Raw genomic sequence first — 16,608 nt, 5'->3', positions numbered from 1 at the left:
GTTAGGTCAAAGTAAAGACAATAAATGAACAAGAGGAATGTTTGATATGAAAGGAAATAAAAAGTGAAGTAAACAAGAATAAAGCTATCTTAGGTTGAACAATCCGTCAAGTATTTTGTCATTAAATTCTCCTATACATAGGAAGAATGATTACATCGTTCAGACCATAACACATACATAGAACTGGATAATAGAGTTGCTCCTGACACTCTGATTATCTAAGTTTCGACAAAAGAGACTAAGTCCTATGACATGTTACATCAAGTGGTGGATAGACGACGATGGAATAGAAGCATCACCAAGAGTAGACATTTATAGAAAAAAAGAATAGTTTTAGTTAGATGACAATATTCCTTAATATTTTAACCCATAATAAACGATTAAGGCTAGGATCCAAAATAACAATTCATAACTAAGAAGAGGGATGCCGTAATCTTATTGTGAATTTATGAAGGTAGGTAAAAGCAATTTACCAATTTTGAACTATGAAAATCCTAGATCTTTTGAGATTCATTGAATCTATCAATGGTATGTATAATCTCAGATTATGCTATTCTATTTGTGATTGGGATGCCGATAATAACAAACAAGATGTGGATAACCATACAAATATGCTTGGAACTCTTGATGTCATTTATCATCTCATATTAATATGTCGGTTAATCACACACGCTCCATTAGTCAATGATAATTTCCAAGATGCCTATTATAACTCTTTATAGTCACTATTAGTGTTCCGGTTAACCACACATGCTCCATTAACTACTATAAAGTTTAATGTGCAATTTTATGGATTAGCATACTATCACATTCTTCTTAAAGTAACTAAGAGTGAGATTTTATAAAAAAAATAGTTACTTTTATGAAATTATACTTATTAATGATATTATGTCCTATTAAACCCGTTCGGCTAACGACCCTCCCCCATACAGGAGAGCGGTGGGTAAGAATTGATACCTAACGAAGGTCCTTTTATAGGCCGCTTCCTTAAACTCCCCGTATAATATGGCTTTGTGAATGAGGCGTACTAGTGATTTGACTGACTTTGTCTTATACGTATAATATATATTAAACTTTTAATTATATATATATATATATATATATATATATATACACACACACACACTAGCCGTTTACCCGCGCAAAGCGACAGGTGCGGATCAACAAAATGACATAAAAAATTTGTTAAATAAAATGACGAACAGATATAGATTTCTTATACATGGGCTAGGATTAAACATAAGACATTTTTGGTTCATTCGATTTTAGTAGAAAGAAAAACCAAAGGAGGAGACAGCGAGCATAAGAGAGAACCAAGGTTTTGCGGTAAATGGCTAGACATTCATGATAGACGAATGTTAGATCGATGTGCCTCTTCCAGTTTATATGAAATGTTTTATAACGTGTACATCGTATTAGACCGATTCAAATGGATATGAAGAATACTTGGTCAAACTTTGACCCATTCAAAATCTTATCATCATCTTATTTGACTTTTTCATTAATGTTGACCGGATAAGATTCAGTATTTACCGATTCAATTGGATATGAGGAATACTTGGTCAAAGTTTGACCCATTCAAAATCTTATCATCATCTTATTTGACATTTTCATAAATGTTGACCGGTTAAGATTTAGTATTTACCAATTCAATTGGATATGAGGAACACTTGGTCAAACTTTGACAAATTCAAAATCTTATCATCATCTTATTTGACTTTTTCATAAATGTTGACCGGATAAGATTCAGTATTCTTTTAATGCATAAAATCATTGTACATGATGCACTAATTTTTTGGACCTCTTAATTTTCAGCCTTTGACCAAATTTGCATAATAAGTAATATATATATATATATATATATATATATATATATATATATATATATATATATATATATATATATATATATAAGGTGTATTTTAAAACTTTTTCAAATTACTAGGTTTAAATTGAAATTAATATTATAATTTAATTTAAAATAAACCAATTAATATTTAATTTTTAGCTTTTTATTAACAATTAATTAAATTAATTTAAATCTTATAAGGATCAAATAATTATTTAATATTAACAATTAATTAAATAATTTAAGTTTAATCCTAATCCCTTCCCATCTAGGTTTTTCGAAAATTCAATGGAGACGAGTTATCCAATTTTATTTAATTATCTTAATTTAAACAATTAAAAAAAATAAGTATTAAATTAGAAAACACTAGGAAACCCTAGAAATTTCGAAGATTAGGGTGGAGGCTAGGGTTTCAAGAACCCTAGCCCAAGTCAGAATTTTAATCCCTTAGGGTTTAATTTCTATAAACCCTAATCTTGATCTATTCAACTATTATGCAAATCAACTGAAAACATACGCTCTGATACCATTGTTCGATTTTATTTAACAAAAACTCTTTGTTGGCGGAAAAACACAAACCCAAAATCCGCATACACCCTAAGGATCTAAGTTTTCACTATTGAATGAAATAATCTATTGAATATAAAGAACCCTATTGTTACGCTAGTATTTTCAAAAATAATAAAAGGGTACAAAAAAACATACCTTTTGATTATGCTAGTAGATAATCAACATAAAACCCTTCTTGAAATTACTTGGAAGCTAGTACCAGAAATCTTGTGCCTTTGATGGTTCACACCTAACTCTAGTAACACGGTGGCTTAAAAACAGAGGAGAGGTGAGAGTAAAATTCCGGCCCTGTCGTGGAGGAAAAGAGTGCACGAAATAATGAGGCCAGGGAGGAGTTTATATAACTGAAGGAACTTGGGGCCAAAGCTAGGGTTTTTGGGATAAGACCTATATTAATTAATATAATAATCAAGTTGCCTTATATTCTTATCCAAGCCCATCCCATGGGGGTTCTAGATCCTTCCTGCTTGAACTTTCAATAAATAACCAACTAGTCACTACACTTTAATTAATCCAATTAATCCCGAAAGTGATTCTAATTAATTTATGATTAATTATTAATAAAATAATTGTTTTTTAATTAATATATTATTTTCATAACATATTAATAAATTCATTTATTGCTATTTATTAATTATATAATAAGTCAATGAATTAGTTTCTCTCTCTAAAAGTCATTATTTTTAATTACTAGGTTTGATGGCAACATAAAAGGACTTTGCTAATAATTATAGATTATACTATTTTAGTTATTGATTAGAGACTAAATCCACCAATAAAATCCACATAGCCCGAATTCACTATAAAAATACTAATACAAGTTAAAATAAAATTGTATGTAATATAAGGTTATACACCTAGAACTATGGTTAAGTGTTAGTATTTTATTTAGGTAAAATAAACACTTAATAATTCACATCACATATTATGTTGAATTTTAAATTATATTTCATAAGTGAATCAACATCCATACTTGTATGTGATTACCAGTACAATGTCACTTATGTCCGGTTAACATTTTCATTGATTATTCTCACTCTGAATTATAAAAATGTCATTTTTATATAATTCGATAGTCATTCAGTTTTATATAAAATTTCACTTTTAAACTATACACATAGTTAAAGCATGTGGAACTCACTAATAATTTTTGTTGATGTATTTTTAAAACGCATGTATTCTCAGGTAATTAGAAGCTGGAGGTATGACGTCACTCATTTGGAAAATATATTTTCTCTCTTTTGTGATGATCTTTCTTATCAGACGTTATGTTGTTTTATATTATGTTTGTTGAACTATTTCAAGTACTTTCATATTTTTAAAAGTTTGAGTAACGTAATTTTGTATGCAGACTTTGAAAGTTTGTAACATATTGCTTTAATTATTGTAATGTTCGATATATGTTTCTTGACTATGATCCAATGATAGCGTCACAACCCCGATGTTTTTGTTGTAGGTCGGGGTGTGACACACGATGTGAAATTGTTTGATTTAGGAATGCGGAGGTATGAAGCACCACGACATAACAAGGCCTTTGCACGACATGGAGGCCATTTCGGTGAAAAACCCTAGACATCTGGGTTTGTTCCCTATTTAAAGGCGCTAACTCCTACGGTTGCCTCATTGGGCATCCTCCACCTTTGAGATCAAACCCCATCCAAACCGTAGCCTCCATATATATGTTTTGAGTGTGTGTAGCCACTTTTGTGAAGGTTGAAGGAGTCAATTTTGGTGCTTGTGTGCTTGGTTCCAACTTAGATCTTACATCTTTATCATATTTATGGTCTTTTGGAGGTATAAATCCATCGGCTTGCTTATTATTTCTATATATCTTGTTCTAGGTCATTTTATGAGCTTTTTGGTCCTAATCTTCTTGTTCTTAGAGTTTGAGTGACTCCAGAACCTTAGAGCGCCCTATTTGGTTTCTGAACCATGGTGGTGGTTAGAAAAAGGGACTTGTATGACTTATTTTGGTGTCCATGCTTTTAGTGTAAGCATTAAGAGCTTAGGATTAGAGATTTTGGCTTATTAGGATGTCTTAATGGATAAAGTTGGACACTTTGTCCATTAAGACCTTCAGAAGGTTAATATCTGAGCTTTGTAGCTCATAGGGTTAAGGGTTAAAAGCTTAATCCATAAAGTTGTGAGAGTCCAGTTCCCACGATGTGGCAATTTGCCAGCTACAACGTAGCGACTGGTGTCACCGCGGCTATTTTTTTGTGAAGCTGCTACGACGTGACCTATGGGTGGCCACGACGTGGAGGTCAGTTAGGGTTGAATTTTAACCAAGTTGACTTTTGGTTAACATAAGGGTTTTAGGGTGTAGTCTGAGAGGGTGCTTCTATATTGATGATTATGTGATTCATAGTACTAGTCTTCACTGTCAGAGAGCTGTTGTGATTGTATGCTATTACGAGGTGAGTCTTCTCACTATATTACTTATGTGTGAATGCTAGACTAGTTGAGTCTTATTTGCTGATTGTTGTTGTGTGTATTTGTGACATCCCCATTTTCACGGCCAGAAAATACTGATTTTGTTTATGCTTTATAAAAATCAGAGTACCTCTTTTAATAAAAATGTTGTGGAATTTGTTCCCAGTAAAACATGATAAATACGTTATCAAAGCATTTCCGAAGAAAAGTATTTTTATTCATTTTAAAATATTTGGGATATCATCGTGAATACATAAACATAAGCATAAACAGAACTTACATTCATTATCACTAGTGATTTATATCTCCTTAATCTCTCAGTGTAATGTGACTTCATAACAACACCTGTGATATAAATAAACTGAGTGGGTCTGCTTGGGAAACCTGGTGAGTACATAGGGTTTTCAACCCACAATAATATAATTATTATCTTTAAACAATTAAGCAATAAACCCAATTACCCATCCCCATTATCTTCTTTATTCTTAAGGATCTACCCTAAGAATCAGCTATTTCTCGTTCACTTATTCCTAAGGATCATCCTAAGGAATCGACACAAAGTCCATCGTTGCCACGATTTACACAACGGACACTAAGTCTACATAGTCGCCAGGGTTTAGGCATCAAGTCTGCATGATCACCAAGGTTTAGGTATCAAGTTCGCATGATCACCAGGGTTTAGGCATCAAGTCTGCATGATCACCAAGGTTTAGAGTACATCGGGTGAACACATCGTTCACAACACTTACAGGTTGCGAGCCTGCTAGTGTTCCACTGGACTGTCTAGAATAGTCTGTGGTTGTCATCCATAATCTGCTGAATGACGGGGCCATCATTTGGGAAAAGGCTTCTCACATCGTGCACCCCTCACCCTCACCTCGTGGTCTATAACACCTCTCAACTCATCATCCAACTCATATTACATCTACCCATGTTTTACCCCAACATTATCGTAGATATTAAATACATATACAGTTTAAATCATTTAAAGCATGTATAAAATCGTTCATCCAACATAGACAATAAGTATTCAGATAATATGCACACATAGCACGTAGTTTATATAAAATACTTCATATCTATGTGTAAGATGAAAGTAACCATGCACTCACCTGATTAGGTGGTGACTCTGTACTCGGACAACGCTTCGTTATCTCAAAACAATTTTCCCTTGACAAAACCTAGTATCAATATCACTAGGGTTTAGTCTAACGTTAACCGCGACTAATTAATAGTCTAGCTATTATTATTATTATTATTATTATTATTATTATTATTATTATTATTATTATATAAGAGTTAAAAAAACGCTCTATATAACTCATAATAATAGCCCAAATAATTATTTTAAGGGACCTAATAACATTACTATAATTATTTAAAAGCTATATTTAAAATAGCGTAGGCGTAGCTCACTTACAGCGGGTTTTAAAGAAAATCGGGCTCCGCTGGAGCAGCGTTCCTGAGCCAAAAGGCTCTTCTTCTTGGAGCCATCGGGCGCTCCGGGGCTTCCGCCTCGTGCTAGGGAGGCTCCCTAGGCTTTTCGGGGGGTTTCGGGGCTAGAGAGAAGTTCTAGAGAGAGGGGGAAGTGAGGGGAGGTGTGAGGAATGAATGGAGGCCTCAACACTTATTTATAGGGGCTGGAGGAAGGTTCACGTCGTAAATTTTTAATATTCACGTCGTGAGCCAGGCTGGCTACAGCCAGGCTCAGCCTGGTGCTGACACGTGGCATCGCACATAGGGTAGAAATCAGTCGATTTTCAAAAATTCATAACTTTTGCATACGAACTCCCTTCTCGACGTTCTTTATATCCACGCGTAGGTAAAAACAAGATCTACAACTTTCATTTAAAATCCGTCGGCTAATTCTGGACCGATCTTAAATTTAACAGTAGGAGGAGATTAGACTGCTAAATGACCGCGAAGAATTCGTAACTCTTTCATACGGATTCCGTTTTCGTCTATCTTTTTACCGTTGAGTTCCTATAAATGAGATATTCAACTCTCATTAAGGTTGCGTAAGCGAAAAACCGCTTGAACTAAAATTCGAGTGTCGGGTTGTGCACTACTATGCCAAATTTTAGAAAATCATAACTTCCTCATACGAAGTCAGATTTGGGCGTTTTTTTTTGTATGTTCTCGGTTTAATGTATACTACAACTTTTGTCTAGATCACTATGGCTAATAAGTCCTCTATCTTAAATTCACTATTTACGTCTCCCGGTGCCGTGTCGGTTTTGCCGAAAAACTTCGACAGGCCATAACTTCTTCGTTATAACTCGGATTTCGGCGTTCTTTATATGTACGGAACCCTTGAGACATATCCTACAACTTGGTTAAGATTATTTATTCTAAATAATCATTTGTCTAAAAGTCGTTTTCGACCCCTATTATCTCTAAATTGACTAGCCTGGATCCACAGGCGTTACAGTATTATTGGTTGCTAATAACCTACAAGGTTGTTGATAATCGATAGGCCTGTTGTGAGCCCGTAGGACTATTGATAGTCCTGGGGTTGCTAATAACGCATAACTATTCATTATGTTATGTTGTATGTGATATTTTGGGGGAACTCGCTAAACTTCGTGCTTACAGTTGTGGATTTAAATGTGTTTCGGGTACATCAGATGATCGTGGAAAGGAGAAGGCTTGACTTGATACACTCATCGACAACTTTTGTGATTCTGTATTATTATGATACTCTAATTCTGGGATGATTGTATTTTGAAACTTATGGTTTTTCTTGACTTGGTTTTTATGGAAACAATATTTTTACCTAATTTAAAAATGAAAATTTTGGTTGTGAAAATGAGACATTACATCATTATAACGAACCCAAACAGATAATCCTTCACTTTGTAAACCGCTTCACCCGTCAATAGAAACTATTTGTTTCATATTTTTTTAGAGTGCAAGGCCTCATGGTCTTCATTTGAGTAAGAGAATCATGAATATTAAGATCTAAGAATTGTATCATGGATATTCGAATATGAATTCTGAAAAGAACATAAAATGATGAATCCAAGGTCTTCCTCGTCATACTTAGATTCGAAATAATTTCTTTGAAATCTGTGTAAGAACAACTTATGTTTCCAATGCATCTTGTTTGTAAGAACCTTCTTCATACAAATAGATTCAAGTTTTAATCAAATTGCTGTTGAAGACTTTTGTTAAGTACTTGAAGAATATTGTTGTGTATGTAAAGTCAAATACGAGCAAGAGGATGCGGATCCTTTCTTTCTTCATTTGGAGTCCAAGTAGCTTTAGATTTTTTTTTTTTTGGAACGGCCCAAGTAGCTTTAGATTTACCACAAACAAATCTAGAGCGTCGTCATAATCCGTTTATTCCAAAAGATCTCTCATCTTCACTTGCCAAAGTGAAAATCTAGAGTCACAATGTAGCCATGAGAAAAAAAATCATTGTACATATAATTTGTAATACAGCTAATCATCGATTTATAGATCAGTTCAAGAAAATCATTTCATAAGGGCTAAAGATTGATTTATATCGCTGGGAAAAAAATTGCATATCAGGTTGTGTATGACTTTAAGGAAAAATAAAACGATCGTATACATCTTACATGCATATGAGCTTAAGATAAAAATTTAAAAGGGTATTGTTGGTTAAAAACGATTATAAAGGGGATGTTTTCTTAAATTTAAATAAAGCGGCTAATACAAATAGGCCAATAATATTTATTTTCTGTTGGTTTTACTTTTGAGGCTTAAGGAAAAACGATGAGGAGCTTCTATATATCAATTAATGAGCTGTGATATATATTTTAACAATTGATATGTAGGGCTGATACTTAGGCTTAAAAAATCAACTAATAATAAACACAACTTTTAGTGGCTTAAGAAAATCAATAAAGAGATTTGTATGATAGCTTCAAGATAAAAACAACAATGGTGGCTAACATATGGTTTGTGGTTTCCTTGAGCTTTTAGAAATGGATTAATGAGGCAAATTAATAGGTTTAGAAAATCCATAACAACAATTGCTTGAAAGTTTATTGGCAACAAGAAAAAAACGATTATAATATTGGCAGTATAGAGTCACCAAGAAAGAATCTTTTGGGTTCAAGAAATACTATCAATGTGTAGGCACAATCGACTAAAGAAAACAGCTTCTTTGAAACGCTTTCTAATAGTCTAATAGTAGAGGCCAAGAAGAAACCCATTAGGGTTGAAGAAAACGAAGAAATATGTGGCTGTAGTTGTGATCTTCAAAAGAGTAAGATAAAACCGACTTCAAGAAATTCTTGGAAGGTTTAAATAGTAGCCGATAATTGTGAAGAGTATAAGTTACCCAGAAAGGAACTCTTTAGAGTTCAAGAATGACGAGTTAGACAAATATTACTGGAAAAGCATAAGGAAAATAAAAATACAGAACATTGTTCTTAAACGAACTCAAACTTAAACAAACGAAACACACCATTGTTTTTGTTCATTCACTTATTAAATAAAGGAACATATTACTTTAATAAAGGAACATATTACTGGAAACAAAGAGTTACGAAAATAAAAATACATACAAACAAAAACACTTAAAAGAACGAACGACACCATTGTTCTTGTTCGTTCACTTATTAAATAAAGGAACATACATGAACATACATGACTCTCCTTATTGACTTTACCAAACTTTAACAATTTTTACACGGATAGTTAACAAAACAAATCCAAAACAGTTCACAACATTTATTGTATACAGAAAATTCTAAGTTTTTTGATTTCATAAAATCTTATGTTTCAGATCGAACTTTTTCAATAAGTTCCCGCCTCAGAAGTTTCCCTGCAGCCGATTTTGGCACACTGCTTACAAATGTCACTCGCTTCAATCTTTTATAAGGTGCAACCTATATCAATTATATTCCAATGAGTATTGTTTTTATTAAAACATAAAAATATTACAAACCTTTACCTGTTCAGCAATAAATTTCTTAACATCTTCTTCAGTCAACGAACTGTTTGGAGACCGAACTACAAATGCAATCGGGACCTCGCCAGCTTCTACATTGGGAAACCTACCATAATACTTATACTGATTAGTTACATCATATCGGATCTAAAAGAGAAAGTTGAAGGAAAGAGCAATGTAATTTTCCCTTTTTACCATTGTGGGAAATACACTTCAATTTTTATGCATAATAGCAATGTACTTATGGTTTTTTCACAATGCAATAAATTTTAACCTACAAAACAAGTAACTTTTTTACCATTTGATTTTTGTTTTATTTTTGTAGTTTTTTTTTTCAAATGTGGTAATACAGTTTCCAAATCAGTATTCAAATATTATTGTTTAAGTATTTTGTTACTAAAGGTAAAAGTGAAAGTATTATACTTTATATTTTCACCCATAATAACAACGCACTTATGATTTTCAACCAAAAACAACAATTTTAACCTGGAAAATCGGTAATGGATTACCATTTGTTTTGTTTTTAACCTTTTTGCTCATATGGCATTCAACTCATAATGTTGTGGTTATACAATTATGAAATCCACATTGAGATATTGAGGATAAAGTACATTACTATTATGGATAGATAGTAAAGTATATTACTCATTATGGTAAAAAAAAAAGGGGGGGGGGGGGGGGAAGGTATATTCCTATTTCCTGAAAATTGGCCATTGAAAAAATGTTGCGAATGAGCTTCAAATTCTGAATAAGATTGTGTTTTTAACTTACGGAATTACTGCAGCATCCAATATTTCAGAGTGTGAAAGCAAAAGTGCTTCAAGTTCTGCCGGTGCAACCTTAAAAGTATAAAATATATAGCCACTATTAATGACTGTTATTGTCATGAAAAAAAGATAACAAAAAACCCTATCAAAATAGGATCTTTGGAAGATATAAATTACCACAACTTTCTTACCTGAAAACCCTTGCACTTAATGAGTTCCTTTATTCGGTCAACCACAAATAATTGACCATGATCATCAAAATACCCAAGATCCCCAGTATGCACAAAACCCTCTTTATCTACCATAAGCTCTGTAGCTTGTGCATTATTGAGATAACCTATAAATTAAGAGCCAAAAAAAGATTTTATGTCAAAAAAGTAGATTAAAGATTCATGTTTTATGTGTAAAAAATGATAAGATGAACATACCTTGCATCATGCTAGCTCCTCGAACCCATATTTCACCCATCTGGTTAATAGGAAGAGGCTTATCGGTATCTACACTAACTATTTTCACCTCAATACCTGGTATTAGAATCCCGGTTGAACCAGAGTTACGTGGACCTATGATTGGACTCTCCATTGTTATAAGCCCAGTTGTTTCAGTCATACCATATCCCTGTTGGGTTTCTTGATTTTGTCATATAATTTCAAGATTCTTAAAGAAATTCAAAAATCAAAGCAAAATGGTGTTCAGAACTCTAGCTTATAACCAATAGTCTTATGTTGTACAACGTTTTGGATCATGATATTTTGGATCGGCTCATTTTAGATCATATGATTTTGGGTCATATAATTACTATCGTAACATTTTCAACCAAATTAAGTTTTTGTCTAATAACAAGTTTTAGATAACATTTTTTAATCATAAAATATTCTATTAAGGATCATGATTTATGTAAATCAAAATATTTTTGGATCTAAACAAACTAATGTGTTATAAACTTGTTGAAACGTCGGGTTTTTATCTGATAACAAGTTTTGAATCATAATATCTATTAAATCATATAATTTTGAATTGTAAAAGATACGATTAAAGATCATAAATTTTTTGAATCATAATATTTCCAGGTTAAAACAAATTAAACATCATAACATGTTGAATTATAACAATCTCGTATTATGAATATTTTTACAAATATCATTTTCAACATTAATTTTTTAAAATCTTACAATATTATAAAATAAAGTTTAATATATATATATATAAACAACCGTATTTTTTTAAATAAATAATAAAGGATATATATATATATATATATATATATATATATATATATATATATATATATATATATTAAATGAAATAAAGAATAAAAAAATTACGTGCCGAATTAAGTTTTAAAATGACAAACAATCGAACGATTACAAAACAGGAGATCATTAAATATATTTAGTTCAAATGCAATGGAAGTTTACCTGAATAACTGTAACATGAGGGAACTTTTTGGCACACTCCTCCATTAATTCTTTCCCCAAAGGTGCAGCACCTGAAGCAATTTGCTTTAAAGAAGATAGATCGAACTTCTTTACTGCATCCTGTTTAGCCAAAGCAAGTATAACCGGGGGAACAACCCATAAATGTGTCGCTCTATATTTCTCAATATTCTTTAGTAACCCTTCAAAATCAAACTTCCCCATTGATATGATGGTATTCCCTTCCTGTAACTGAGAATATAGTATAGTCGCAAGTCCAGCTATATGAAACATGGGCAACACACATATGAACCTGTAGTCTTTCTCCCCCATTAATCTTTGATCTGAAGTAATCATCTGTGAATTAGAGATGAAATTCATATGGCTTAAAACGACACCCTTACTAACACCGGTTGTCCCAGAAGAGTACAGTAAGGCCGCAGTATCATCTCCTCCGATGGACACATTAGGGAGTTCTGAGACTGAGGAAGATGTTGAAATCAAATCGTTATATGAAAAACATCCTTTTCTTGGACTTTCTGATCGTAAAAACACAACCGGCAGGCCAAAGCTTTCAACTTTTTGGTACAATGCTGGAATGGTGATGATGAGTTTGGGTTTAGAGTCTTGGAGTTGTTTTGATAGCTCGCCGACAGTGTACTGAGGGTTGACGGTGGTGGCTATGGCACCGAGAGCGATGACAGAGAAAAGAGAGACGGAGTATTGGATTGAGTTGGGGGCGAAGAAGAGGACGACGTCGTTCTTGGAGATACCCAGTTGGCTGTTCAAGGCTTGAGAAAGCTTGGCTACGGTGGTTTTGAATTCAGAGAAAGTGAGGGTTTCCCCGGAGTCGGAATCGATTAAGGCCGGTTTGTTTGGGTACGATGAAACGTTACGGAAGAGGAAGGAGATCATTGATGTGTGTTGTTTTGCTGGGATGACTACTGGTTGTCGGAGTGATCGGAATATTCCGTCGTGGCCATACCCAGCTTTGTCCATCGACATTGTGTGTGTTTTTGATAGATGAGCAATTTCTACCAAATGATATTCAAGTGCTCATCACCTTCATATCTTTCACATTTTATACTCCTCAATCTTGGCTACTGACGGGTCTAACATTTTTTTTTCTAAATTTTCATTCTGAAATAATATATTTAAGTAATAAATTGTAGTTTAAACAATTTATTAATTATTGAAGTTGTGAAAAAAAACATTAAGAATGGAGAATATTATAGGGATATTAATTAAAGGTTGTTATAAAAGGCCTAATATTATAGATACAGTTAATTAATTCACATAGAGTTTAGGAACAGCCTATTTTTTGCAAAATTGGCCATTTTTCCCCTTTTTTGGTGTTTAACTTCTGTCCATGTAGTATGTGGGTACGGAAAGGAATATTTCCACTTAATAATTTGATCAATCCACATGAGATACAATACATTTGCAGTTATCGTACAAGTTAATAAAACATACATTCAAGTTGAGTAATCAATTTATTAAGTGGAAATAACAATTCTCATCATAAATTGGTCACTAAATTTGATATTTTTCAGATCTTCATGTCAGTTGTTTATGTGCACCACCGACTCAACCAATTATTCATCTTCTACATTTTTCTTTTCAGCCTTCACCTTAATTTTTTCTCTCCGGACGTAAGTAGTTGCCGCCGTTGAATGAGAAAAGAATTGTTGACTCTGTCAATTTGTGAACGTTCAGGTTTTTGGCCTTTTCCCTTTACCATCGGCATCACAGACGCTCCCATCTTGAACGAGACTTCACACAACGCTGCTTCAGCCTCGCCAGACACCTCCTCCGCCATCGTTCTGTCAAGTGCCATGCCTTCCTCCCCTCGAATTGAAATTCAAATACTCTCCTTTGATTCAATCTAACATTGACATCGAAGGAAACATGTGATTTTCTAATTTGGACAACTCGATAGCTTAATAATGTGTCGATATTTGTTCTTATCGATTCATTGTTTTGATTTGATCTTAAGTTATCATTGGTAGGTTCAAGATTTTTAGTTGACGATTGTCGTTTCTCCGGCTTAGGTTATTGGTTGATCAGTATTGTGTGTTTAGTTTTTACCCACCAACTTTTTGTGCTTTAATTCATAGTATAGTACACTTCAATCTTATAATCTTTTGGGGTTAATCACTAAAATGCCCAAAAGGGGATCATAAACTCTACTATATATGGTTATTTGTTTTCATTATCATGACAGAGGTTGTTCAAGAGAAAAAAAGCATTTACATTACATTACCCCAACGAACTTGTGCAGTTCAATACAAGAAACAAAAGATCGAGAAAAAACTTGTTGTGAGCAATTGTTATATACGTGCAATATTCATTCAAGGGACAATTTCAGATGATGCTTTAAATGACAAGATCCGAATATTTTATTTAAATGATAATGACTTAAAAGGGTAGTATATTTTTCGATTTGCATACATTTTGTCACTGATTTTTTTATCGTCCACATTTACCCCTTCAACTTGTTAAACTGTACACATTCAGTCCTTATGACCGGCTACTCCAGGTTAACCGATAAAAATGACTTAATCGGGTAATATATTTCTCACTTTGTACACATTTAGTACTTAATATTTATGTACACATTTAGTCCTTAATATTTTTTTGTTGCAAAATAAGTCATTTTTGTTTTTGTACTCATTCGGTACTTAAAAATGATATTTTTAGGTTTTTCTCATGACATCTTATGTGAGACAATCATTAATGAGGTGTTTGGGGATTTTGATGTTTATATCTGTCGCGATCGCGACTACTTTGTTGCTTAGGTCATGTATTCTGAACGTCATCACTTCTTCATACGATCTCAGATTTTAACGATCTTTATATCTGTAACAACCCAAAATTTTCATTTGTATAATTTCCACATCCAAACACTCCAAATATTAGCCAAAATATTTTAATACATTTTTGGCTAGATTTAAGTCAATTTGGTGTTTTATTTTTATTTATTTACGAGAAACGATTAAATAAGTGTCGTTGTTAGTAAAGTGTACCCGGGCAAAACAACCCAACACCTTAACTAGGTGTTTACAGCCAAACATGGGGTGTTTGGACCATAAACACCATCTCCCTCAAGACTCATGCATATAGCATGAGTTTACTCCTTTTGCCCTCATTCTTACACTCCCCACTCAAGAACACAAGGTTTTTCTCTTAACTATCATAAATTCATCCTTCCAAATCCACCAAAAATGTAAGTTTTCCTCTCTAAATTCGTTCATACAACACTAAATCTAGTGTTTCTACATCATTTTCATCCATGGATTTTGATTTTTACTTAGATCTTCAAGCACCTTCAAATCACCAAGAACACACTAGTGTTTTTGGGTCCTAAAACACCCTTGCAAGCTTCCTCTAAGTAAGTATACCATTCCTATCTAGTTATCTTCTTATTATGCTTACAAATCCATCGAATAAACCCAAGAATATGGGTTTATGGTTTGGGAACATCCCAAAACCGTAAACACCCCAAAAGGGGGTTTTGATGCCCCGAACTCCTTCCAATGTTTGCCTAATGAACTAGGGACTTACATGAATGATCTAAGGTCCCTAAAACACGAAATGGATGGAGTAACCATGAGTTTACTGCCGTAAACTGATGGGTTTACGGTAGTAAACTCCCAATGAATATTCAAAACCGTAAATTCCAAAAAGAGTACCATTTCGAGCCCTAACCACTTCCTAAGCCATTGAATCAACCCTAGAACCTTTCTTTGTGAAGCATGAAGCCTTAAAGCACACAAACACACCATCCCCATGAGTTTATGGCCGTAAACTCATGGGGGAAATGGTCCCTCAACCGTAAACTCACATAGGGTGGGTATTTGAGGAGTAAACTCCACAGTGAGGTCATACACTCCTTAGATGCAACCCTTAGCACTCCTAGCACCTAAAACAAAGTGTTTTCACGTATTAGGGTGTCTTTACTTACTTATTTAGTGATTAAATAACTAATTAGATACCATTATGTTCCACTACATGTTACATAGTATCCATGGGTGTGTTCAAGTCCTCACTTGACACCTAGCATCCTACCCGACATTCCATCCACTCCACTCACTGCAGGTGAGTTCATACCCCTTAATTAACCTTTCAAATGATTTTAAATGCTTTTATGGGGGGGGGGGGGGAATACAAGTTGAATCCAACGAATTATAGTATCAATCACATGTGATTTGTGATTTGTAACTTGCAATAAAAAAGGATTTCTATACTTTTAACCGCGTTGCCATCAAAACTGTTTCAGATGTTTATCAAACTCATTTTCGTGTAAAATGTTATAAAAACTATTTCCAAACTCTTTTTAAACTTCTTATGTTCCTAAACTATATCTACACTAATATATTTATATAAGTAAGACTTGAAGGACTTAGGACTGATAGCTCGCCTTATTTCCTGTTCTTGTTTGATTGTGGTCTTAGGGTATATTGTTATCTGTCCGACTGTCGTTGAATTCTTAATTATATATTGTATATATTGGTGTTGGATATGAACGTCTTCACTCAGTTCAATACCTTTGTGTATCAAAGACAGGCTACCAACATACTATTTAACTATAATAGATATAGTTAAGGTTTACCGCTCCTTACTACCATTACTATGATACTTACTATAGTTAGT

At 33.4% G+C, this 16,608-nt stretch overlaps 1 protein-coding gene across 1 annotated transcript; it reads right to left on the bottom strand.

Moving 5' to 3' along the window:
* Positions 1 to 9,399: 9,399 nt before the first annotated feature.
* On the bottom strand, positions 9,400 to 13,018 carry LOC145058723 (putative CoA ligase CCL7). Its single transcript, XM_079006623.1, has 6 exons — positions 11,959 to 13,018; positions 10,969 to 11,158; positions 10,732 to 10,877; positions 10,545 to 10,612; positions 9,777 to 9,879; positions 9,400 to 9,711 (listed from the first exon to the last, which is right to left on the bottom strand). Exons 1-6 carry the CDS (start codon positions 12,958 to 12,960, stop codon positions 9,598 to 9,600), a joined length of 1,623 nt encoding a protein of 540 aa, XP_078862749.1. The 5' UTR covers positions 12,961 to 13,018; the 3' UTR covers positions 9,400 to 9,597.
* Between the last annotated feature and the right edge of the window lie 3,590 nt (positions 13,019 to 16,608).

This window comes from Lactuca serriola, chromosome 6 (genome assembly GCF_051521515.1).
Source record: "Lactuca serriola cultivar US96UC23 chromosome 6, Lser_US96UC23_V15, whole genome shotgun sequence".
In the NCBI taxonomy this organism is placed as follows: domain Eukaryota; kingdom Viridiplantae; phylum Streptophyta; class Magnoliopsida; order Asterales; family Asteraceae; genus Lactuca; species Lactuca serriola.
This window is presented reverse-complemented; position numbering and strand designations above follow the sequence as displayed.

Coding starts and splice junctions, on each gene's coding strand:
- LOC145058723 (XM_079006623.1), bottom strand. CDS start 12,960: ATGTCGATGGACAAAGCTGGGTATGGCCACGACGGAATATTCCGATCA. Junction 11,159..11,958: donor CTCATGTTACAGTTATTCAG/GTAAACTTCCAT, acceptor GAAACCCAACAG/GGATATGGTATGACTGAAAC. Junction 9,712..9,776: donor AGAAATTTATTGCTGAACAG/GTAAAGGTTTGT, acceptor TAATTGATATAG/GTTGCACCTTATAAAAGATT.